We start from the raw sequence: 26,837 nt of genomic DNA, 5'->3' as shown, positions 1-26,837 counted from the left end.
AAAAATCTCCCCAAAATTTCAACAAGTTCAATAACCAGAGACAGAAAAACCAATTCTTGGAGCATTCGAGAGTTTCACACCCTGAAGGCGAAGTGCTATCAACAAGACCACCCTCAGATGCCATTAAGAAAAAGGAAATCAAATATCATGGATACAAAAGAAAGAGAAGTAGCACAGATAGATGTGGGAAAATCTATGGAGAAAAAATTTAATATATTGGAAACCTTGGAGCTATATGACAGAGAATTTAAAATAGAAATCCTAAAAATACTCAGAGATATACAAGAAAACACAGAAAGGCAATTTAGGGAGCTCAGAAAACAACTCAACGAACACAAAGAATATATTAGCAAGAAAATTAAAACTATAAAAACAAATCAAACAGAAATGAAAAACTCAATTCATGAACTGAAAAACGAGGTAACAAGCTTAGCTAATAGAACAGGCCAGATAGAAGATAGGATTAGTGACATAGAAGACAAGCAACTTGAAGCACAACAGAGAGAAAAAGAGAGAGATTCAAAAATTAAAAAAAAATGAGAAAGCCCTACAGGAATTATCTGACTCCATCAAAAAGAATAGCATAAGAATAATAGGTATATCAGAGGGAGAAAGAGAGAAAATGGAATGGAGAATATATTCAAACAAATAATAGACAAGAACTTCCCAAGCCTGTGGAAAGAACTAAAGCCTCAAATTCAAGAAGCAAACAGAACACCGAGTTTTCTTAACAACAACAAATCTACTCCAAGGCACATCATAATGAAAATGGCACAAACCAACAACAAAGAAAAAATTCTCAAGGCAGCCAGAGAAAAGAAGAATACAACATATAAAAGAAGGCCTATTAGAATATCATCAGATTTTCAGCAGAAACTCTACAAGCTAGAAGAGAGTGGACCCCAATATTTAAAGTCCTGAAAGAGAGGAACTTTCAGCCAAGAATACTATACCCATCAAAGTTATCCTTCAAGTACGAAGGAGAAATAAAAACATTCACAAAAACAGAAAAGATGAGGGAATTTATCATCAGAAAACCCCCACTCCAGGAAATACTAAAGGGGGTTTTCCAACCAGATCCAAAGAACAAAACAAAACAAAACAAAACCACAAGTAAAAGCTCCACCAAGAACACAATAAAACCAAATTTAAACTGGGACACCAAAAGCAAAAAAAAAAAAAGGGGAGACGACAGAGATTAAGAGTAGCAAAAGATGAAGAAGTGAAGAAACACTCGCAAGATAGGGTACTACAATGGATATGGTAGTATTCATTATTTAATGGTAACCACCCTTGAAAAAAACACCACAAAAGCACATGATTTAAAAAAGGTATCAACAGAGGAAAGAAGTATGGAATACAAACAAACAAAAACAAATGATAGAAAAACAAAAGAGAAGAATCAAACAAATATAAAACTAACAGAAAGCAATTTATAAAATGGCAATAGGGAATTCACAAGTGTCAATAATTACACTAAACGTAAATGGATTAAACTCACCAATAAAAAGACTCAGAGTAGCAGAATGGATTAAAACAGAAAATCCAACTGTATGCTGCCTACAAGAAACACATCTAAGCAACAAGGATAAAAACAAATTCAAAGTGAAAGGCTGGAAAACAATACTCCAAGCAAATGACATCCAAAAAAAAGCAGGCGTAGCAATATTCATATCTAATAATGCTGACTACAAGACAGCAAAAGTACTCAGAGACAAAAATGGTCATTTCATAATGATTAAAGGGATGCTGAATCAAGAAGACATAACAATCCTTAATATATATGCACCAAACCAAGGAGCACCAAAATATATAAGACAGCTACTTATTGACCTAAAAACAAAAACTGACAAAAATACAATCATACTTGAAGACCTCAATACACCGCTGATGGCTCTAGATCGGGCATCCAAACAGAAAATCAATAAAGATATACTGGCCTTAAACGAAACACTAGAGCACCTGGATATGATAGACATCTACAGGACACTTCATCCCAAAGTGACAGAGTATACATTTTTCTCTAGTGTACATGGAACATTCTCAAGAATTGATCATATGTTGGGCCATAAAAATAATATCAGCAAATTCAGAAAAATTAAAATTGTACCAAGCATATTTTCTGATCATAAAGCCTTGAAACTAGAATTCAACTGCAAAAAAGAGGAAAAAACCCCACAAAAATGTGGAAACTAAACAACATACTTCTAAAAAATGAATGGGTCAAAGAATAAATAAGCACAGAGATCAAAAGATATATACAGAATAATGAAAATGACAATATGACATATCAGAATCTCTGAGATGCAGCTAAAGCAGTGATAAGAGGGAAGTTCGTATCACTTCAGGCATATATGAACAAACAAGAGAGAGCCCAAGTGAACCACTTAGCTTCACACCTTAAGGAACTGGAAAAGGAAGAACAAAACCAACCCAAAACCAGCCGAAGAAAGGAGATAATAAAAATCAGAGCAGAAATAAATGAAATAGAGAACAGAAAAACTATAGAAAAAATTAATAGAACAAGCGGCTGGTTCTTTGAAAAGATCAACAAAATTGACAAACCCTTGACAAGACTTACCAAGGAAAAAAGAGAAAGAACTCATATAAACAAAATCCAAAATGAAAGAGGAGAAATCACCACGGACACCGTAGATATACAAAGGATTATTGCAGATTACTATGAAAAACTTTATGCCACTAAATTCAACAACCTAGAAGAAATGGATAAATTCATAGAACAATACAACCTTCCTAGACTGAGTCATGAAGAAGCAGAAAGCCTAAACAGACCTATTAGTAGAGAAGAAATAGAAAAAACCATTAAAAACCTCCCCAAAAATAAAAGTCCAGGCCCTGACGGTTATACTAGTGAATTCTATCAAACATTCAAAGAAGACTTGGTCCCTATTCTACAGAAGGTCTTCCAAAAAATTGAAGAGAAGCAATACTTCCAAACACATTTTATGAGGCCAACATAATCCTCATACTGAAACCTGGCAAGGATGGCACAAAAAAAGAAAACCACAGACCAATATCTCTAATGAATACAGATGCTAAAATACTAAACAAAATACTGGCAAATCGAATACAACAACATATTAAAAAATAATACATCATGATCAAGTGGGATTCATCTCAGAATCTCAAGGATGGTTCCACATACGTAAAATGGTTAACGTAATACACCACATCAACAAAACAAAGAAGAAAAACCACATGATCTTATCAATAGATGCAGAAAAGGCATCCGATAAAATACAACACAACTTTATGTTTAAGACACTCAACAAAATGGGTATAGAAGGAAAATATCTCAACATAATAAAGGCCATATATGATAAACCATCAGTCAACATCATATTAAATGGCATAAAACTGAGGACTTTCCACCTTAAATCAGGAACAAGACAGGGTTGTCCACTCTCTCCACTCTTATTTAATGTGGTGCTAGAAGTTCTGGCCAGAGCAATCAGACAAGAGAAAGAAATAAAAGGCATCCATATCGGAAAAGAAGAAGTAAAGGTATCACTTTTTGCAGATGATATAATCCTATACATCGAAAACCCGAAAGACTCCAGAAAAAGATTACTAGAAACAATAAACCAATACAGTAAGGTCGCAGGATACAAAATTAACATACAAAAGTCCATAGCCTTTCTCTATGCCAACAATGAAATATTAGAAAATGAACTAAAAAAAATAATCCCCTTCACGATTGCAACAAAAAAAATAAAATACCTAGGAATAAACTTAACAAAGAATGTAAAGGACCTATATAACGAAAACTACAAAGCATTGTTAAGAAAAATCGAAAAAGATACAATGAGATGGAAAAATATTCCTTGTTCGTGGGTAGGAAGAATAAATATAATCAAAATGGCCATATTACCCAAAGCAATATATAAATTTAATGCAATTCCCATCAAAATTCCTATGACATTCTTTAAAGAAATGGAACAAAAAATCATCAGATTTATATGGAACTATAAAAAACCCCGATTAGCCAAAGCAATCCTAAGGAAAAAGAATGAAGCTGGAGGCATTACAATACCTGACTTCAAACTATATTATAGGGCCACGATAATCAAAACAGCATGGTATGGACAGAAAAATAGACACTCAGACCAATGGAACAGAATAGAAAGTCCAGAAATAAAACCACATATATATGGTCAAATAATTTTTGATAAAGGGGCCAACAACACACAATGGAGAAAAGAAAGCCTCTTCAACAAATGGTGCTGGGAAAACTGGAAAGCCACATGCAAAAGAATGAAACTCGACTACAGCTTGTCCCCTTGTACGAAAATTAATTCAAAATGGATCAAAGACCTAAATATAAGACCTGAAACAATAAAGTACATAGAAGAAGACATAGGTACTAAACTCATGGACCTGGGTTTTAAAGAGCATTTATGAATTTGACTCCAAAGGCAAGAGAAGTGAAGGCAAAGATAAATGAATGGGACTACATCAGACTAAAGTGTTTTTGCTCAGCAAGAGAAACTGATAACAAAATAAACAGACAGCCAACTAAATGGGAAATGATATTTTCAAACAACAGCTCAGATAAGGGCCTAATATCCAAAATTTACAAAGAACTCATAAAACTCAACAACAAACAAACAAACAATCCAATAAAAAAATGGGAAGAGGACATGAACAGACACTTCTCCCAGGAAGAAATACAAATGGCCAACAGATATATGAAGAGATGCTCATCTTCATTAGTTATTAGAGAAATGCAAATCAAAACTACAATGCGATACCACCTCACACCTGTTAGATTAGCTATTATCAACAAGACAGGTAATAGCAAATGCTGGAGAGGCTGTGGAGAAAAAGGAACCCTCATTCACTGTTGGTGGGACTGTAAAGTAGTGCAACCATTATGGAAGAAAGTATGGTGGTTCCTCAAAAAACTAAAAATAGAACTACGTTATGACCCAGCAACCCCTCTACTGGGTATATACCCCCAAAACTCAGAAACATTGATATGTAAAGACACATGTAGCCCCATGTTCATTGCAGCATTGTTCACAGTGGCCAAAACATGGAAACAACCAAAAAGCCCTTCAATAGAAGACTGGATAAAGAAGATGTGGCACATATACACTATGTAATACTACTCAGCCATAAGAAATGATGACATCGGATCATTTACAAGAAAATGGTAGGATCTTGATAACATTATATGGAGTGAAATTAGTAAATCAGAAAAAACCAAGAACTACATGATTCCATACATTGGTGGGACATAAAAACGAGACCAAGAGACATGGACAAGAATGTGGTGGTTACCGGGGGTTGAGGGAGGGGGGGCGTGGGAGGGAAGGAGGAGAGGGGGAGGGGGGGGAGGGGCACAAAGAAAACTAGTTAAAAGGTGACGGAGGACAATCTGACTTTGGGTGATGGGTATGCAACATAAGTGAATGACAAGATAATCTGGACGTGTTGTCTTTGAATATATGTACCCTGATTTATTGATGTCACCCCATTAACATTAAAAATTTATTAAAAAAAAGAACATGGGAAGATACTCATCATCATTACTTATCAGGGAAATGAAAATCAAGAACACAGTGAGATAGCACTTCATATCCTTTAGGATGGCTATTATTTAAAAACTGAACAACAGCAAAAATTGATTAAGATGTGAAGAAATTGGAACTCTTGTTCATTGTTGGTGAAAATATAAAATGGTACATCACTGTAGAAGACAATTTGGAAGTTCCTCAAAAACTTAAACATAGAATTATTATAAGATCTAGTAACTGTATTTCTAGGTATACACCCAAAGATATATAAAACTACATACAACTAAAGGATATATTAAAACTAATATAAAGTTATATAACTATATATAGAATATATAAACAAATAAATATAAACAAAAGTGTATATGTAGTTATATAACTTCTTTGATAAATAAAACAATATATAAATACACAAAAAACTGTATATAATACATTTTATATATATATGCTAGAATATTATACAACCTTAGAAAAGAAGGAAATTCTGAAATATGCTACAACATAAATAGATGAGACTTGAAAACATGCTAACTGAAATAAGCTAGACACAAAAGGACATGTACTGTATGATTCTACTTATATGAGAAATATGGAATTGGGAAATTCATAAAGACAGAAAGTAAAATAGCAGTTGTCAGGAGCTGGGAGCAGAGGAAATGGGGAGTTGTTATCTAATGAGTACAAAGTGTCTGTTTAGTATGATGAAAAAGTACTGAAAATGGATAGAAGTGATAGTTGCAGAAAATTATGAATACGTGTAAATGCCACTAAATTATACACAGAAAAATAGGTAAAATGCTAATTTTAACGTTATGTATATTTTACCACATTAAAAAACATTGAAGAGTTCTGAGTGGTAGAATTAGTTAATCAGAGCTCTGGTTGAGAATATTTTGTTGCAGTAATATATACTAGTAATGACTGTGAGCAGCAGAAAGATATATTGTTGTTATTTGCTATATTGGATCTAACAGAATGGTGTATCACCCAAGCAGAGCTATCTATTATAGCTAATATGCAGGTATGAACTTCAGAAGAGGCTCTGGAACTGCACTTGGAAATCACCTCTGCATATGTGATAACAGCTAACAGCATGGGTAGATTGGGGGTTTAGAAATGAAAGGCTGGGAAGAATAAATAGAGATAAAGGATGAGAGCGGCAGCTTAAGGAACACTCATATTTTGAGTACAGTGAAAGAAAAAAAAAATCAACACAATAGTGGTCTAAGAAGTAGGATATAAACAAATTCAATGTCTTATTACAGCAGCCAAGAGATAGTTAGATGGAGAGTGATAAGGAATGTCAAATGATGCAAAGATCTGAGACTATGAACAAGCTATAGGATTTGATTACTCAAAATAAACTAGTAACTTTTTAAAAAGCATTTTATAAAAGTCAACTATAGAATTCTTTTTGAAATATATTAAGGAGTAAATTAGTGATTTCTACAAGATGCCAAATGACAATAAAAACAGCAGCAGAACAATTAAGATTTTTATAACATCTAACAATAAAATCCACATATTTATTATGGTTATTCTTTTCAGATGTCCATTAACATATATAAAATGGAGAACAAATCAAGTGTCAGGAAATACTAAAACTATTAAAAAACCACATTCTCTAACCACTAGAGAATAAAATTAGAAGACATTAACAAAGAATAAAATATCTTACAATTTGGTAACATAAATCATTTTTTTCATATAAACCATGTGTTGAGCAAAAATAATAATAAAAAATATATTTAGAGAGGAATGAAAGAGAAAACATTAGGATTAAAACTTACAGGGTTTCCATTTACAACATACATGAATGAAGCTTGAGAATATTATATTAAGTGAAATAAGTAAATCAGAAAAAGCTAAGAACTATATAATTTCACATACAGGTGGGATATAAAAATGAAACAAATGGATGTAGATAAAAGTGACATGGTTACCAGGGAGGGAGGTGTGGAGAGGGAAGTAAAGAGGGACAAATATAAGGTGACAGAAAATGATTTGACTTTGGGTGATGGGCACACAACACAATCAACAGTTCAAATGCTATAGAAATGTTTACCTGAAACCTTTGTACTATTATTAATCAATGTGACCTCATTAAATTGACTTTTCTAAATTAAAAAAAAAGTATAGGGTGAAGGCAAAGCAATATTTAGAGAAAATTTGTAGCCTTAAGTGCTTATAGTAGAAAAGAACACATACGAAGTGCCTAATCCCCAAAGTTATAAAAACAAAGGAGAAAATAAAAAACCCACAAAGGAGGTAGAAGAAATAAGACAACATCTGAAATTAATAAAATAGAAATCAAGAAAATATTGTGAAAGACCAAAATAAAAAGCTATATTTTAGTAAGACTAATATAGTATGAACTTCTAATAAGACTGATGAAGAATAAAAAGTAAGCTTAAATGAGAAATATTACTCATAACAAAAGGATATAATTACAGACACTAGAAATTCTTAAAATTATAAAAAAAACTATTAACAATCTTATGCCAATAAATTTGAACTATTAGATTTTTGTTACAAAAATACAATATAACTAGTTGAAGAAAAAAGAAAAAACCTAAGACCATTTAATCAATGTGACTTTTAGACAGTTTGTTTTGTTTACACAAAACCAATTTCTAAGTCCAGAGTATTTTCTAGCAAACTCTACCAAAGCTTTAATACATTAATACCCCAATCCCAATCTCATACAAATTGTAATAAAGAGTAGAAAAGAGAGGATACTCTCTAATTTATTAAATGAGGTTAGTATAACTTTGAGAGCAAAATCAGTCAAGGAAGGTCAAAAAAAGAAAAAGTCTAGGTCCAATAGAAAATTTAAAAAAAAGAAAATTTTCTTAATTGGCTGATAAATGCCTGCCAAAACCTATGAGGAGCAAATATACTTAGAGGTAACATTATAAAACATGTCCTTTAAATCAGAAACAACACAAGGAAGCCTGCTCTACTTTGTTCCACATTCTGCTGAAAGGTTTTCCTGCTCAATAAGATAGGAAAAGGAGGGGAAGGTTGTAGGAATTGGAGAAGAACAACAACAAAAACAAAATTGGAAAATAAAAGCTATAAATGGATATTCAAGAGAACTCAGTCATTCCTAAATATTTACTGAGCAGCTCATATGTTAGATTCTCTTTGAGGCACAGTACACAGGATAAAACATTTTCAGCATTATAAAGAATAGAATGGATGCTGGATAATAAAATATATAAAAATTAACAGGGTTTCCTTATATCAGCAAACAAAAATGTAGAAACTGTTAGTCAACATTCATTAAACATATATTTGACTCTACTATATTGACAGACACTGCCATGTGGGGGGGAGGGATAGAACAATGAAGAGAATAGATGATGTTTCTCCCTTAAGATAAGAAATAAATAGTTATATAGTGAGGCAGTGATAAATTCTAGTGAAAAAATGAGTAATTAAGGGAGATTGTTTTAGGTAAGGTAGACTAGTTACATTTCTAGTTCTTAAGTGTTTGTCATTTTTTAATAGCAACAAAAATAAGGTACCAAGAACAAATATAACAAATTATCAATAAGACTTTTAGGGAAAACATAAAATTTTAGTGGATATTAAGCCAAATAAATGAAGACATTTCAAGTTAAAGAATATGAGTCGATATTCTCCCTAAATCGATCTATAAATTCAATGCAATAAATATGATTCTATTTATGCAAAATGTAAAACAGAAAGATGTACTACATAGTGTACATGAATATATATATGTACACTATACATATATATGTATGTATATATAGTAGTAAAAGTATAAAAACACACATGGAAGTGACACAGAATTCAAAACAGAGGCTACCTATGTGACAATAAGTAAAAAATATGTTGATGGGAAACTTTTGCAGTCCTGTGACATTTTATCTATCTAAAATAAATTTTTTAAAAGAATGTAACATAATGGTTAAAAAAAGTAAAGGAAGTGAGTGCAAACTACTTTTTTCTCAGGAGTAACTTGAGAGAGTTTTTGCTGAGAAGAGAAAGCACAAAATAAAGAGAAGAAAGAATGACTTAGGAAGACCATAAAAACGTTGAGAAGAGAAAAAAATGTCTCAGAAGAGAAAATGAAGTTCAGTACTGCATGTATCTTTCAGTTGATACTGAACAGTATGTGTGGCGAGATTTCACATGGTGGTAATTATAGCGCTTTCCTGGGGCTCTATCTCAGCTAATGGATTAGGATGCTGTTAAGGTTGAGAAGTAGAGACAGCCAGCCTGGAGGCTCTCTGGCCACCACAAGCACCACTATGGAATCTAGGTACGCAGCACACCTCTGAGCGTTCACTGCCAGCCAGAGAGCACTGGGGCAAACTGGTCAGCTCTGTTCTCCCAACAGCTTCTCAGCCAGACACTAGCATCAGTAGGTCTCTAGCCAGAGGAACAGGGAGTCGGTGGCTTTCACAGTCCAGTCAAGGTGCATTACTGCAGTATAGATCTTCTGGATCTACGCTTTGGACATAGTTCTGGCAAGCCAGATGCGACTGATAACTGAGGAGCAGAAGAAATCAGACATACCCACATTCGGCTAAGCAAGCTATACTTTATTTAGTCTTTACCCTCATTGTCTTCCTTAAAAATTTATGCCTGCAATCATTTTTGGCAAGGAATTGTTCCGAATCCATCTTTAGGACAATTGCCAAGTTTGGTGCTCAGTTTTGCTACATATGATAGTATCAACATCTGTAAAATATGCTAAAATTGTTTTCTTTTGCTTCTCAGAGATAAACGAGAAAAGGAGATCATTTTCCTCAGCGGGTGATTTATGTGAAATTGCTTCTAAAACCTCTACTCAAAGTGCAGTGTGAGGTCCAGCAGCCTCAGTATCACCCGGGGAGCCGGAGTGAAATGAGGAGGCAGGGCCCGCCAACAAACCGAATCGGGCTGTGAGGGTAGCAAGGTCTCAGGCGATCAGTATGCACATTCAAGCTAGGTTAATAGGTCTAGAAGATTCCTAAGTGCAGGTCTTTCCTGCTTTAGTACCAGACTGGTACGGTTCAGGGCTAAACTGCAGAAAAGACATTTTTATTATTAGAAATGTTGGTAAGATGATACAAGAATCAAATTAAACATCGGTTGGTACATTTTAGAAGCAAATCTTTCTTCTTTCCAAACACTTAGGCTAGGCTCTGTTAGTAAAAATATGATGTGGAACAAAAATAGTACAATCACTGTTTCTCATTATCTCATTTTGATTCTTGAACCCAGATCAATCACTTTCTAAAAAGCACTCTGCAAGCATAAGATATATTTTCCATTAATTACTTTATGAAAAAAAACCCTCCTCTTCGATTTTTATTTCTCCCCCACCCTTTTGTTGCAAATTCAACCATAATTTCTTCACTTTTTCTCCCTACTCAATTTCACCACAGTGTCCATGATCCAAACCTCATGTTTTAGAACTTGACCTATTCCATATGCTTCTTGTATGCTTCTCTTGCACCTCACAGGAGTGTTTCCAAGCCCTCATCTGGATATAGTTTACACCAGGGCAGAAGTAACTTGCAAGCCTTTCTCATTATCCTCTACTTAAAAAGGGACATCTTGCATTCTACAACATTTATTTTAAAAATAAAACTCAAGCAAGTAACAGGAACCAGTAAAAATTAACTTCTTATGGACAAGAAAGGAAAAAGCTGAGTCATCAAGATTTGTCTATGCTAAAATGAGCATTTTTGTGCTGCTTAAACAGTAAAATGGATGAAGCTTGCTTTTTATGTGTATCTCCCATCTTCTAGGAAAGCCCAGTGTTGCCCAATTTAATTTAACTGTGAACTACCATACAAGATACTTTGGAAGTGGCAAAGTGAGAGAATTTAACATTCACTGAACATCTGGTATGCATCAGCCTTGTGCTATATATATTTTAAATTTGACATCTTTAATCTCAACAGTGGCCCTATGTGAATATTTATCTGCTATAGATGAAATGAATCTCTTTAGGTTTTAAATAAATAGCTTGCTGACATTAATTTGTTAGTAAATTATCAAGAAAAAAAATCTTATTGGTTTTAAACATTTTCAGGGTCTGGCCCAGTTCTTGGCAACTACCAAATGTCCGATGGTCAATATGTAAATATGGTAGAAACCGAGAGGAAGAAGATAAAAAAAAGAAGCCCTTTTATTTGGCAATTTTGAGGCCTAATAAGCCATGTGAAGGACTCTGGCCTTCATCGTAAGGATAATGATAATGTTTTATTTGTTATTATATTTAAAGCATGTAGCATGTGCATAGTGGGGGCTTAATAAATATATTGAATAAAGGAATGCATATATATCAGGTAAAAATTGTACACATTTCTTCCTATACAGAACTTTCTGACTTAAGTGAAGATACAAAAAAACAAAACCTCTTTCCCATGTGGCAATTTAAACTTCCTTGCCTTTCAGGCCCTCAGAAGGTGTCTTTGTTTTAACACAATGCCACTGGTACCCTGAAGAGGCACCGTCTGTGCGGACTGAAAGAAAGCAACTTGAGATGTTTGAACATGGTCTACAAATAAGACTGTTTTCTCATTTTTAAAATCAATTCTTGATACACAGAATGGCATGTCTAGGAAAAGGAGCAGGATTTTTTTTTTTAATAAATAGGTTAAGTGTCTTCAAAACAATCCTCTTCTCTCAATACAAACTTATTACATTATCTTCAAAAATAGAATAAACAATCCTAACCAAAGTCCAACAATATGTACTACTATATAATAAATAATTGTTAATTTAAAATGTGAATTTAGATATCAAAGTTTTGTCATTCAGTATTTGTTAAGCATTTATTTCTAGTGTGGCATCTCCATTAATTAATTGATTTTTTTTTAGAGGGAAGGAAAGAGACAAAGACAGAGACAGACAATGAGAGAGAAAAAGAGAGAGACAAAGAAAGATCTATTTGTTGTTCTACTTATTTATGTTGATTTTTATATGTGCCCTGCCTAGGGATCGAACCTACAACCTTGGCATGTGAGACAATGCTATAACTGACTAAGCTACTCGGCCAGAGCCTCTATTGATCATTAAAAAGTCTCATTGCACTTAGCATGTGCTTTTCACTACCTGCTTCTAGAAAATACATTATTGTTGCTTAATTTAATTTAAGATCACTCAGATAATGGTAGGATTCTATGGTTACTCCAGATCCATAGCCCATATTCATAAAGTCTTACAGTTCACTGAGGAACATGAGAATGATTTTACAAATAAACCACCAAGTTCTAAAAAATTTACCAAATCATTCTTTGTAGAAGCAGAAGGAAAGGCGGGCTGGTGGAGGGACCTAGTGTATATGGCTGAGAAGGCTATTGAAATAGGGTTTCTGCTAAAAGAAAGGGTGTTAGTGATTTTCTGGAAGAATTTAAATGTTTCTAATTTTTAAAAAAGATAAAATTACTGTTCTCTGAAAATGAACACTCAGGCATGTATTTCTGGTAATGCTAGGCAGAAACAATCTCAAGAGAATCTCAATACTATTTATAACCCAAACTATGACTAAAACAGAGGAAATGTGAAAACAGACTTCCTAACGTTCCCAGCATATTCTCTAACAGTTGCTTGGACACATATGCTCTTAGTTGTCCATCCTATTAGTAACAGTGCTTCCTTCCTGCAGAGTCCTGAAACAATACACCGTAAAAAAGGATTTACATAAAAGACAGCTGGAGCCGGTTGCCAGGGGAACTGACAATGTTCCAGACACATTCCACATTAGAGGGATAAACTTCCGGGTAGCCAGGGCTATTGAAGAAGCCTTCAGTCATGTGGAAGTCTCCACCACAGGCTAGAAGAAAAGAGAAAAAAAATGAGTGTCGGAGCAAAGATCAAATATGAGACACCACCAGATAAAGGAGAAATAGCACTAGAGGAGTTGTTAACGGCATCCATCTCACATTAAAAAAAATCCATGTCATATAAACTAAGGAAACAATACTGAAAACTGAAGGCCACAGAGGGTGGTAGCTCAGCAGAAATCTCTGCAGTTTTTTTTCTAAAAGCTTTTTTTCCCTGTGTACTATACCTTGCTGTAATAGAAGACTGGTGTTAACCCTACAACCACTCAGTATTTCTGACCAGGATGGTTTCCCACCCTAGCCTAGAGCACAAGGCAATATTCCAGCTTTTTCCTCACAGAAGACTGAAACACACACACAAACCTCCTAGGTGTTCCAAGGCTTTGAAATGCTAATAACATGGAAGAGGGCAGCTGAGAAACAGCACTGACTAAGAGACCCAGCACTAGGGGGCTCCCCTTTCCTCTCCACGTGCCACCATCTATCAAGGCAGCAGTGACAAGACCAGATCCTGCCTGAGCCCAGCTGCAAGGCCAGGGAGACGACAGAGCAGTTGTCTATTCATAAGAGATGTCATTTGACACTTTAAATTAGAGGCTGCCTTAACTTGTCATGGAGGAGAACACCAACACACCAACAAGCAAGCCATCCAAGATCATTTAAGCCAATTCTCCTCAATTCCAGAGTTCACTCTTAGCAACATTAGTCACAGTTGCCAAAGTATGGACACCCTAAGTGTCTGTTGGTGAATGGATGGATAAAGGAGTTGTCGTACAGAGTTCAGGACTGCTAGAATTTACAAGTACCGGTATATTAATCTAATTTGGAAGGTTGTAAGGTTAGGAGCAGAGGTGATCTCAGGAAACTAGCTTCCAACTCTAAAGTCTGTAAAAGAGTCCCAAATAACAAACCTAAGAATTCAACCACATTCCTCTTAACTTAGCAGTGCCATTCATTAACATGACTTACCCGATGATGATGCAGTATAGGTAGCATGGAAACCATCAGAATTCACGTTAGAATCAGAAGTGAACCTCAGGGTCAGAGCATTGCTGAAAGAAGTGATGGGATGGGGCATGGAGGTGCCACAATAGCGGCCTAAATAATGAGAACAATGACAAGGAGAATGAACATATGGCATAGGTCATTATTTCTCGTAAATGCGAATTTACAAGAAACCAGAGGAAACAGAAGAAATCACTATTAACAGAACCATTTAAATTAGGATCAGTGTTTGACACAATGCCTGAGAATTAAAAAATAAACTATAGGCCCTGGCCGGTTGGCTCAGTGGTAGAGCGTTGGCCTGGTGTGCAGGAGTCCCGGGTTCGATTCCTGGCCAGGGCACACAGGAGAAGCGCCCATCTGCTTCTCCACCCCTCCCCCTCTCCTTCCTCTCTGTCTCTCTCTTCCCCTCCCGCAGCCAAGGCTCCATTGGAGCAAAGTTGGCCCGAGTACAGAGGATGGCTCTATGGCCTCTGCCTCAGGCACTAGAATGGCTCTGGTTGCAACAGAGTGACGCCCCAGATGGGCAGAACATTGCCCCCTGGTGGGCATGCCAGGTGGATCCCGGTTGGGCGCATGTGGGAATCCGTCTGACTGCCTCTTCGGTTCCAGCTTCAGAAAAATACAAAAAATAAAAATAAAATAAATAAATAAATAAATAAACTATATATATATATATAAAAGCATGGGAGCGATGATTTGTAAACATGATCAAGGACATTAGGGAAAGATAAGAACAATGTAGGCGGCCAGACTCCAAATGTAGCTAATTGTAAAATCTCTAGTACAGTAGGAACCTGCACAAATAAATGCACTAATATTTTAAAGCAAAATATTACAGCCGGAGAAAATGTGGATGCTAGAATGAGCACACCTGGACTGAACTCCTAGCTCTGCCATTTACCAGCTACATGACCTGGGCAATTTATGTAAGTTCTGTGTGCCTCAACTTCCCTACTTGAGAAAAGAGAATAGTGATAAATAATGATACCTATAGCAGAAGGCATGAGGATTGAGTTATTATTTATCAAGTTCTTAGACTAGTACTCAGCACAAGATGAGTTCTATATGTGTTTGTTAAATAATATATGCTCATTCTTGGTCAAATGTTTGTAGATAAAAAGTAATACAATCAGAAGTTTGCACAGAACAGAGAACATTCATTGAATGCCCATTATTATCTCAGGCACTGTTCTGGGCACTGGAATCAAGTAATGAGCCAGACAAATTCCCTTCTCTGAAGTAGCTGGTCTGCTAGTGCAGCATGAGACACTCACATATGACTAACTCATGGAAGAAGTTTCAATAAACTGAGATTATTTTGCTGAGGACCTTTCAGAAACTAAACAGTAGGGATGTTTAGTTTTATTCAGTTGTCTGACCAACCAAATTCCAGCTTATTTATTTATTTATTATTTTTGTTTGTTTATTTCCACTGAGGACAAAACCAGAAAAAAAACCATGCTCAATTTGCATATAAGAACTGTGATCAAATATTAATAAGAATTGCTCACAGAATGCTATTCAGTCCTAGGATAGACTGCATCTCGCTGCTATCTAAACTGTTTGCAACTTTTAAATTTAAGAAGAATACATAAACTATTCATATTCTTGCACATGAACAAGCTGAGTTTCTTGAATCCCACACTGAATCCTGGTTTCTTACCCCCTAATTATCTTTACTTGGCTTATACTGCTCTTCATGTCTATTGCAAACATTCTAACCTTGAATGACAGCACATATGCAAGAATATAAACAAAACCCAGCCAAGGCCAGAGATGGAAACGAGAGAGCTCTAGCCACAGTACCTCGGAGGGGCGCATCATCATAGTTGCCGTCCAAAATCTCTATAAAGTCTCCTGTACACGTGGTGCTGCTCTGGAGTCCAAAGTGGGTGAAGGAGAGGGTTATATGATTGACTGTAATAAAAAAGAAAGGTTGTTTAATAAAGTACTGGCAAACAAAGCATACAGGGAGAGAAATTCTACCTCTGATGATTTCATACTGGGTTCTCCAGAGAGCAGCTAAGAATTGGGCAGATCGGCACAGGGGTTGAAGGGATGGAGAGGAAAAGTCACAACTGCTCTGCTGAGAGGTTACCTTTGAGGAGTAACAGAATCCATGGTTTTGAAAATTCCCATAGACTCTGACATGCTAGTAAAAAAGAGGACTCCTGGGTAGGTTTACTCCATGGACTACTGGAAATAGTTTGCTGGAATATATCGTCTTTACACATGTTTATATCAGCCATAGCTATGTTCTTCTCCTAAGTCTTTTTCTCAGTAGAATAGTTCCTTAAATACGGGCTCTTTATGTGTGCCTGTAAATAGGACACTCTCTGCTTCCTGGCACACATATCCCATCTAGCACTGTCAGTTTCACTTTAAAGCCAGGTCCCTGGAGGTCCAGAGCCATTTAAAAAGAAAGCGTTGAATTACTTGCAGAACAGCAAGTGCCTGAGTACTTTTCCTTTTGTTTGTTCTGCCAGGGTCCCTTGTCTTCTGAATAGGATCTTTCCTTGTTGCTGGCTTTGAACCAATGAGATCTCTCATCTAAATGCTTTACAACTCATTATACACTATCCTTAGGTGAGAACTGCTCTGCTCAAGGCAGGGGGCCTCTACCTAAGGCTCTGCTTCTGGCAGGTTGGCAACTTGCTTTGGGGTTCCAAGCTCCTTTCTGGCTGCAGCTGGGAAGGAGTACATCAGCAATCTCCAGATCATACACATGTCAGTAAAGATAGCCATTTGTTAACTCTTACCTAGGAACAGGGCTAGAGGATATTTAAGCCAAACTCACCATTTTTTAGATTAGCTACTGGGGTCTCATTTGCTTAAGTGACTTCCCTATCATTACACAGGTCATTAATTACAGAATAGAGTCCAGAATTTACTGCCTTTCTCACATTACCTCTGAAATCATAAATTTTTCCTGAAAAGGAAGGGCAAGGCTCATCTGACACAAGACTCATAATGTCCCCAGGATCACCCTTTTTGCAGTCACTTTGCTTGAGTCCTTAAGGGTCTCCTCATTTTGTCTGTAAAATGTGGACAGTAATCAATTCTACCAGATTATTTCGAGGTCAGAAAGTAAGATTCTAGATTCCAAACACAAAATAATGGACTCGTTAAGTGCTTTTTCCAGGCCTGTGCTGGGATTTTCTTTCTTTTTTTTTAATATATGCACTGCAGGAGAGACCAGTTTATATAATTAAATTCTACTTTGATTAAAGATCAATACACATACGCCATTGCATTGTCAAGCCAGGAGTTATTAATTTTCCAGCCTATGGTTCTTATTTATTTATTCCTTTAGCAACTGTTTTTGTGTGTCTACTAGGCTCGAGACACATGAGTCAAAACCATTTGTTTACTGATTATTTTCGCTTACCCACAAATCTCACATGCGTGTCATACAGCAAGGTTACAGAGTTTGTTTTTTTTCTTTGCTAGGCCTTGAAACTTAAAACACATTTTAAGTTAAGAATAAAAAGTAAAATAACTTCCCTTTCGAATTAGGAAATGCTTGTTTTGGGCACAGCAGGAATTGGGACTTCCGGGAAAAAAAGAGAGGAAGGCCATCAATTGTTACCTCGGAGGAGATACGAACATTAGTCGTAGGTTGACTTTCCCACAGACACCATCCAGCCTGGACTCCTTTCCTTCTTTATTTTTTGTTACTTACATGGAGGTAAAGCTTGAATTGTCCAGCTGCAGTTCTGATTGTCCGGATAGTTGGCAGGAAACAATGGAGAGGATATCGTATCAAATGAGTTGGTGAGGATATAGCCTCCACAGACTGAGGGACACAAAAGCACACACATATGTCATATACTTTTGATGTCCACTTACTATACACAACAATCATTTGATGAATAAAAGCATAATTGATTTTTTTCCTTATTTCCGAATTCAGGCCAAGGAAGTAATCTGTCAAGGAAGCTGCACATAAACCATGAGAAAATGGGAATGCATTGTACATGTATAACAATATTCTTCCATGACAGGAAGCAGGAAGTGATATAGGACAATGGATTAAATGACTATGAATTGACTGAGTCACTCAAACAAACCTCTGGCATTGATTCACTTACTCTTCCTGCTCATAAATGATAGGTATAGAAATAATGTCTTAATGAACAGCTTTCTCTAGGAAAATCAACATGCAATTGAACAAGACTTCACAAGAATGGCTGTGGGTTGTCAGAGAAGCGCAAAACCCAGTGGGAGTGCAAGAGATGGGGAGCCTGTTGCCAGTGAGCGTGTTTGAGGTTCTCATGGAGGAGATAGTGGCTAAAGGAGGAAACAGGGTGAGGAAGAGTAGTTCAGAGGGAGGGAAGTCTGAGCAAAAACACAGAGGACAGATAAGACTGCACCTACACCATCTTGGCCGAAGCATGGGAGGCACTTGGGGGCATTGGAGGTGACACTGGTTCCAGGCCCTTGGGTAATGTCTGGAGGAGGTCAGGCTCCAATCCCTAGGCAGTGCAGTTCCAGGACAGATATTGCCACTTTCAAAAGCATGATCAGAATGAGGCTTTTGCGAGTTGAGATTGAGGAGGCTATTTTTTGTTCTGTTTTGTTTTGTTTTTGTGAGAGAGACAGAGAGAGGAAAAGATAGGGACAGACAGGCAGGAAGGGAGAGAGATGAGAAGCATCAGTTCTTAGTTGTTCATTGATTACTTTCTCATATGTGCCTTGACCAGGGGGCTTCAGCAGAGTGAGTGATTCGTTGCTCAAGCCAGTGACGTTGGGCTTCAAGATGACATTTGGGCTCAAGCCAGCGACCATGGAGTCATGCGTATGATCCCACGCTCAAGCCAGCAACCCTGAGTTCAAGCCAGATGAGCCCATGCTCGAGCTGGCAACTTCGAGGTTTTGAACTTGGGTCCTCTGTATCCCAGACTGATGCTCTATCCATTTTGCCCTCACCTGGAGGCTGTTTTAATAGTCCAAGAGAAGACCTATCAGGGGTTGTTTTTTTGTTTTGTTTTGTTCTGTTTTGTTTTGGTTTTTTACTCTGAAGCAAAGCATAAGCAATTAATTGAAAGAGAAAATCTGTGGTAAGAAACTGTCCTTTTTTAAAAAAGCACAGAGAATGATTGATTTATGCAGTCTGACTTGCTCCAGAGTCTACAGTATACATTTTATAGACCTCAATCTAGAAACTACCCCTCGCCAGGGCTTCTTATTACAGAATGCAAGCAAGGGCACCAAGACATACAAATCACAAAGCCAGCTAAACTTATTTTAAATGACACAGATCATCGGAATAAAAAATTGAGTCCTATAGAAGCAAACCAGCAATCCTTATTGTTCTGGATTCCATCTCTGACAGTGGGATAAAGGATTAGCCTCTAAGAATTACTAGATAAAAGACAAGGGATAAAAAGGTGTAGTAACAAAAACATGCCTGACCAGGCAGTGGCACAGTGGATAGAGAGTTGGACTGGGATGTGGAAGTCTCAGGTTCAAGACCCCAAGGTCTCCAGCTTGAGTGAAGGCTCATCTGGTTTGAGCAAAAGCTCACCAGTTTGGACCCAAGGTCACTGGCTCAAGCAAGGGGTTACTTGGTCTGCTGAAGGCCCCACGGTCAAGGCATTTATGAGAAAGCAATCAATGAACAACTAGGGTGTTGCAATGCGCAACGAAAAACTAATAATTGATGCTTCTCATCTCTCTCCGTTCCTGTTGTCTGTCCCTGTCTATTCCTCTCTCTGACTCTCTCTTTCTGTCTCTGTAAAAAAAAAAAAAAAAAAAAAAAGGTGTAGTAACAAAAACAATGGAAAACAATAGTAGCAGATGAACAATGGCAGGATTCAGAAATGTGGGCACCCATTGCCTTAAGGGTTAGAATCTGACTACATCAAAAGCAAGTCTTGTAATGTATAGTGGTCTGTCTCCTTTGTCGTAAAACCTTAAATATGTTATGTAATTTATCCATGAATAAATGAATTTGGGTAGACATATATCTGTAGTATTAAGTATATGTGTGTGTGTGTGTGTATACTTTTAAGTATTATTCTGAAAACTTGTTTGAGAGTTACAGAGATCTAAAGGAAGTTAGCAGCAAGTTAGATAATAGTAAACTGAAAAGATCAACAATTAAAATAATTGCAAATCATAGTTTCTTGGTTTTATTTAAGTTGTTGCATATTAAGTAGAAAACTGGGACCAGTTTCCAAAAATCAGTCTCATTTTATTGCAGCACCAAGAAGGGCACTTAAGGGTGATAGCCTGTACTTTGGAGAAACCCAGGTACCTACCTTGTCTGAAACGAGCTCGGAAGCCCCTGCTCTGTCTAGAAGGGCCAGACTGAAACCTCACAAATAGGCTGTTTCCTGAGGAGGTGACAGGGTTGGTCAGCTGCTGTCTTCCACACACACGGGTAAGGCGGCTAGTTGCGGAGCTTAGACCATCATATGCCTACAAAGAAAGACAACAGAGAAAATGATGGTTCAAAACTTCATACTCACATCTCTAAGGTCCTTGTTCCATGGACTATCTGCACATTGGTGAGAGCAGAAAACAACACATTTTCTGGATTGGGTGCTTTATTCTGTTGTCATGTCACACAGTTCCATGGGAATGTGTGAGTCTTTGGCCATGTCTAGGGGCACGATGGGGATTTCAGTAGAAGCGTCTCTGTCAGGACCAGTAATAGATCTCCGGATGTCTTTATGAATACCATCACTTTTACAGACCTACTTCCTCCGCTGACTCCAGTGCAGTCACATCATAGGCCATACCCACAACATGTACTGAAAATGTTTGATGCAAGAATGGATACAGGAGCAAATTGAGGAGAAATAATGATGAGTAACTATTCATTAGCACTTTTATGTTCTTCATAGGGTCATGGTCAAGAATGAAGAGAAATGGCAGAATTCATTCAAACAATACAATGATGTGAGTTTGAGTTAGAAAATTACCTGAAAAATTAAGAAAATATATTGGGTTCTGTGTCTGCTCAGTACTATGTTGGGACTAGGTCACCTCCCATACTTACCAATGGAATAGAGTTTACATTATATGCACCCCAAATTACTACATTATATGCACCCAAAATTACTATATTGGTTAGTGAAATTGAAGCTTGCTCATTCCTTTGGAACTGCGTGTCTGATGTGAAATTTTTAATGCCCCTACATGTAAACCAGGGTAAATGAGTTCTTTTCTTTGGGTGATAATAATAGTAGCAACTGCTCATTAAGAGCTTACTATGTGCCAGGAACTGAATTCAGCCCTTCACATACATTATCCCATTTTCTCCTCCCAAGAATCCCTCTATATTTAACAATAGAACAACAGATACATGAAGAATCTAATGTGGCCAAGCCCACAGTTTCTGAGAGGGAGCATGTCATGAGCCAGACAGCCAGATTCTAGAGTAAAGATTTGAAAATCTTATTTTGTCCAATGCAAGGTATCAATTAAGAAGAATAGATGCATTAACTGACCAACTACCAGAGTGGGATTAAAATATGAAATTAAAATCTAGTTGTTTTGTGGGCTACACATGGAACTTTACTATCTTTTTAGCAATTTATTTCTTTTGGGGGGAAAAAAACTTGAAGCAAATATGGTAAAATATTAATATTTGGCAATTCTGGCCAGTAGAGTATTTTGGTCATTATATACTTTATATGCATTGTGTAGGCGGTACTTTTCTATATACTTGAAAGTTGCATAATGAAATTTTCAATAAAGAAAAGAGAATTTATATAAAGAAAATTACAGAGATGTAGACTAAGATTCACATATAGATATGCTCTTCATAGCATTTCTATAATAATAGTAAGAAGACTTAATGTTTTCTAAGTGGTAAATAACAAGCTAATGGCTAACTAAATTCTGGTACATCCATATAATTGATTGTAGCCAAAGATAATACTTTATAAAGAAATGTATTAAATAATGTCAAGTAAAAAAAAGGCAGGATACAAAATGATGTGCAGTATTACCTCAACTACCTATGTTTTTGTATATATAAGTGCACATGTACATGGTTTATGTTTATGCTTGTATAAGAAATAAACCAAACTTTTAATACTTGTCTCTATATTGCAATATTATGTATTTCATTAATTTTGTATTTTTTCTTTTCTGTATTTTAAAAATGTAACATGAAGAGCATGTACAATTTTTAAATAATATAAATATTTTAAATGTTTTAAGTGTTTAGTCAATCAGACATGTAAATGATCACATACAAAGACAGAACGATATGCTATTCATATAACAGCACTGCAGTATCTCGGCCAGGATAGAGATTATTGCCACTCCATCCAACCTTCTGTTGTCTGACAGGAATGTATCAAGTCAAATGGATATGCTTCTGTTTTAAGATCTCCTTGATATTTGTTAGTTGACTAATATTTACAACTGTAATAGACCTCTCTCCCTGCCCTAGGCTCATATCTCCAATGGCATTCCAGACCTCTATGGCTTGTATGGTCCCATAAATCTTGAAAGTGAACATCTCAAGCTGAAGTCATCTCCCTTTCCCCCTAATTCTTTCACCATCATTTCTTGCCTCAAAGCATGTCTCCAACTGCTAAGCCAGTTTGGATTTCTGCCGTAATTACCCCCACCCCCACCCCTACCCAGTGGAGCCTGCGTTCTGTCAGTCCTCCCCTGATGTATATCTCCTGGACGCCTTCCCACCACCTGCTCCACAGGGCCTCTTCTTGGTGTCTTGGTGTGGGACCTCATCACATCTTTCCTAAGGCACCCAGGACGCCTGAAATTCTCCCTGCCTAAATTTGTACCCTCTTCAATTCAGTCTCCAAATAATTGACACTGCGCTATGCATTCTTTCAAAAAATGTAGAATGTGATAAAAAAGGAAAGCTGAGCATCCCAATACTTTAAAAATTCTCAGTATATAAAGACACACAATCACTGACGTTCCATTTGAAAAATAAAGAGCAAGTGACTGACAAGGCTGCAGTGCACAGCGCTTCAGCCACAGCCCCCTCCTCCCGTTCAAACCCTGGCTGACTGAGAGGCTGGTGACTCCTTCCCGCAGCTCATTACTTACAGCCCGAAACACATGGCTGAGGGGCAGCAAAAAGGAACATTGGCTTCTGCAGTAATGTGGAATATATCCCCAAATGTTGTTGGAGAGTAGGTGGGGAAAATATTCCTATGGAATCTCCTATCTTCTCATTTTTCTAACCTTCATCTGGCTTATGGAGAAAATTAACCAACTAAATGTGTGGGCGGAAATTATTACAACCTGGAGTAAGAAGAAGAAACTATGTTTATTTTTATTTTATTTTATTTTATTTTTTTGTATTTTTCTGAAGCTGGAAACGGGGAGAGACAGTCAGACAGACTCCCGCATGTGCCCGACCGGATCCACCCGGCACGCCCACCAGGGGGCGATGCTCTGCCACAACCAGAGCCACTCTAGTGCCTAGGCCAGAGGCCAAGGAGCCATCCCCAGCGCCCGGGCCATCTTTGCTCCAAAGGAGCCTTGGCTGCGGGAGGGGAAGAGAGAGACAGAGAGGAAGGGGGAGGGGGTGGAGAAGCAAATGGGCGCTTCTCCTGTGTGCCCTGGCCGGGAATCGAACCCGGGTCCCCTGCATGCCAGGCTGACGCTCTACCACTGAGCCAACCAGCCAGGGCCAGAAACTATGTTTAATTCAAAAGCAAAACACAGCACATTTTGCAATCCCCAAAGTGTGACAACGCTTCAGCACAAGCTTTTCTTTTAAGTTTTATTTACTCATTTTAGTGGGGGGGGGGGGGCGAGAGAGAGAGAGAGAGACAGGAATATCGAGCTGTTCCTGTATGTGCCTTGATCTGGAGTCGAACTGGCCACCTCTGCATTTCTGGAGGATGCTCCAACCAACTGAGCTATCTGGCCAGGAACAGCGTTAGCTTTTCATGCAAAGAAATTATAAATGTACATGACTATGCTTCTATTTTCATTTTATGCACTATTATGTTTTTTTTTCTTAAGTCATTTGTGGATCTTGTGGAGGGTATCAAAATAACACCCTTACGAAGTGACAAAATTCACTGAGATGATATATTAAAGAATGTGTGAAAAAAATATATATCTTAAGATTTTAAAAAGTAAAATAAAACAAAATAAATCTATTAATAAACTAATGATGATAGTTATTAGTAAACTGAGGATTATGAATTTAATTCTGTAGTTCTATGTGCTCAAGGTTCGCAATTTTTGATAAGTGAAGGCCTTTAACATAGTTTTAGTAGTAGTAACAAAAAAATCAGGAGGAGCAGCTAACACTCATCTGTACCAGATACTGTGATAATTGCTTTAAATACATTTTTAAAAATTCAATCCTTCTTACAATTTTTATTTTTCAGTTGGTAAGATTGAGGCTCAGAAAACATATAATTAGGTAACTTGCTCGCAGTCACACTGAGTAGTGGAGAGCCAGTATCCATCTGATCCCATTCATCCAACATTTGGATCAATTATCGTTAAACCAATTGAGAAGACAAAATCAAGTATCATTCATTCATTGAGAATGGGATATTGAGAGACCATGAGACCACAAAACTAAGCGAGATGCCCATGGCCTACTGAAAAGATGGTTGTGGGAGCTCTGTAAGCAGAATGGAAGTCTCCTCCTACTTATCCAGGCCCACAGCAAAGCATCCATAGTGGCGCTTTAGAAATTCTTATTTGGGGCTCCCTTGATTTCAGAGTGGTTGGCACCTGTCATGCATTCCATCCATCCCACTGAACATGCATGGGATTCCCGGCACAGCGAACTTAGCAGACTCTGTAACAAAGGGCACAGTGTTGAGGACCGCTAAATAAACCTATATTTATATCCCTGATTCTTCAACTCAGTTCTATTCTTGAATCTACAGCTTCAGTGTTTGATTCAGCATGGCCTCTTTTCTCACCTTGGCCCCTGGTGCAGTTTGGCTTTCAACCTGATTTTTACTCTTTACTTCATTTTTAACTCCTTCTTGCACACATGTGTACTCTTTTAGATCGTCTTGAGGCTTACGGGGGGGGGGGGGATGTGGTGAAGAATAAAATATTTAGGGTACAGAAGATCATTCCATGAGGATGCAAAGTCAATTCTGAGGATGAGTCCATGAAATATTTTCCTACGTTACATATGGTAGTGTAGCTGCTGAGGGAATTCCCATTTTGGAATAAGAACTGCTCTAAGACAGAGGAAATATCAACTGATAGGGAGGGGAATCCCTCCGGAAATTATCCAAGCTGTTGAAGTCATAAATATGAGGGCGGAAATGAAAATATTACTCATTCTGGCAGCTTTTCCTTGGGGTGGGAAAGTAGGAAGCATCAGTTTCCTTGGGCAGTGGTATTTTCCAGCTATGGTCCTCTGAAATTGAATGCCAAGTAAAATCCAGTCACGCATCTCATGGATGCTGTCACTCTTATTCCTTTGTTCTACATTACCATACTCAGTTTTCAAATTTTATAGGGGATGATAAAGTCTAATAATTTGCAATTGTTCCAAGCAGTGACTCCAAAGTTAATATAAAAAGAAAGCTAAAAAGCTCATTTTATTCACAAATACACAAACAAGGAAAGGAGATTCTGAGCTGACATGTAAACAAAACAAAGCAAAACCTGTGCCTGCAGAGAGAGAGCTGCGACTTCAGCCCCCTGAGGTTGGCTTCGGGGGTGTGAAGGGTTGGCACGGCTTCTGGTGGCTAATTTGGTGCTGGGATGCAAAATGGGTTATCAAAAGTAAATCACAAATTAAACATATGAAACAGGTCATCTGAGATCATCCTCAAATATCAAATAAAATTAAGTTTTCTGTGGTGAAGAGTGAAAGAGAGAGGGAAAAAAATGAGGATGGAGAGATTGATTTCTGTCTTGGATTTATTTGTAAAACAACAAATATTTAAGGAAGAATTGTTTCCATCATGTCTTCGGAACACTGAGGTCTACTATTCCTATTTGCTCTGTTTTGGAAATGATCGGTGTTTGAAAAGGAAACACGTCATGGGTAGTGTCTTAAAACAATAAAGCAAAATGTGGAAACTGCTCTCTGTGTTTGCCCCATTCCACCCTGGACCTTATTGTCAAACACTGTTCCTAACAACAGACACTGCAGCTTTGGGGTGGGGTGAGGGTGTCTGGTTTTCTTCAGCTCAAACCAGACACTCTGCTTTCTTTCTTTCTTTCTTTCTTTCTTTCTTTCTTTCTTTCTTTCTTTCTTTCTTTCTTTCTTTCTTTCTTTCTTTCTTTCTTTCTTTCTTTCTTTCTTCTTTCTTTTAAATCAGTACAAAAAGCTTCAGAAAAGAAAACGGCTACTCATCACGTGCCCTTTCTTTGTACTAGGCCTGGTGATCCCTAGCATATGTTTCCTCCGAATGAGAGGGACTGTGGTTTGCTTGCTTTTATCTGCTTCTCACTGGTTCTCACAAGGCAGACATTCCATTGTGCTGAGCAAAGAGGATGCTGGAACCAGAGGTCGGAGTCCTAGGGGTGGGGTGGGGGGTGGGGG

General features: G+C 37.2%; 1 protein-coding gene across 1 annotated transcript in view; it reads right to left on the bottom strand.

Moving 5' to 3' along the window:
* The window catches only part of CUBN (cubilin), a 324,233-nt gene that overhangs the window by 137,197 nt on the left and 160,199 nt on the right, over positions 1 to 26,837 (bottom strand). Inside the window, exons 32-36 of the mRNA XM_066279340.1 lie at positions 20,623 to 20,782; positions 18,042 to 18,155; positions 16,166 to 16,276; positions 14,321 to 14,449; positions 13,209 to 13,341 (exon numbers count right to left, since the gene is read on the bottom strand). Of these exons, the coding sequence (XP_066135437.1) occupies positions 13,209 to 13,341; positions 14,321 to 14,449; positions 16,166 to 16,276; positions 18,042 to 18,155; positions 20,623 to 20,782 (647 nt within the window). The remainder of the gene's footprint in view (positions 1 to 13,208; positions 13,342 to 14,320; positions 14,450 to 16,165; positions 16,277 to 18,041; positions 18,156 to 20,622; positions 20,783 to 26,837) is intronic.

Source organism: Saccopteryx bilineata, chromosome 5, assembly GCF_036850765.1.
Source record: "Saccopteryx bilineata isolate mSacBil1 chromosome 5, mSacBil1_pri_phased_curated, whole genome shotgun sequence".
Lineage (NCBI taxonomy): Eukaryota > Metazoa > Chordata > Mammalia > Chiroptera > Emballonuridae > Saccopteryx > Saccopteryx bilineata.
This window is presented reverse-complemented; position numbering and strand designations above follow the sequence as displayed.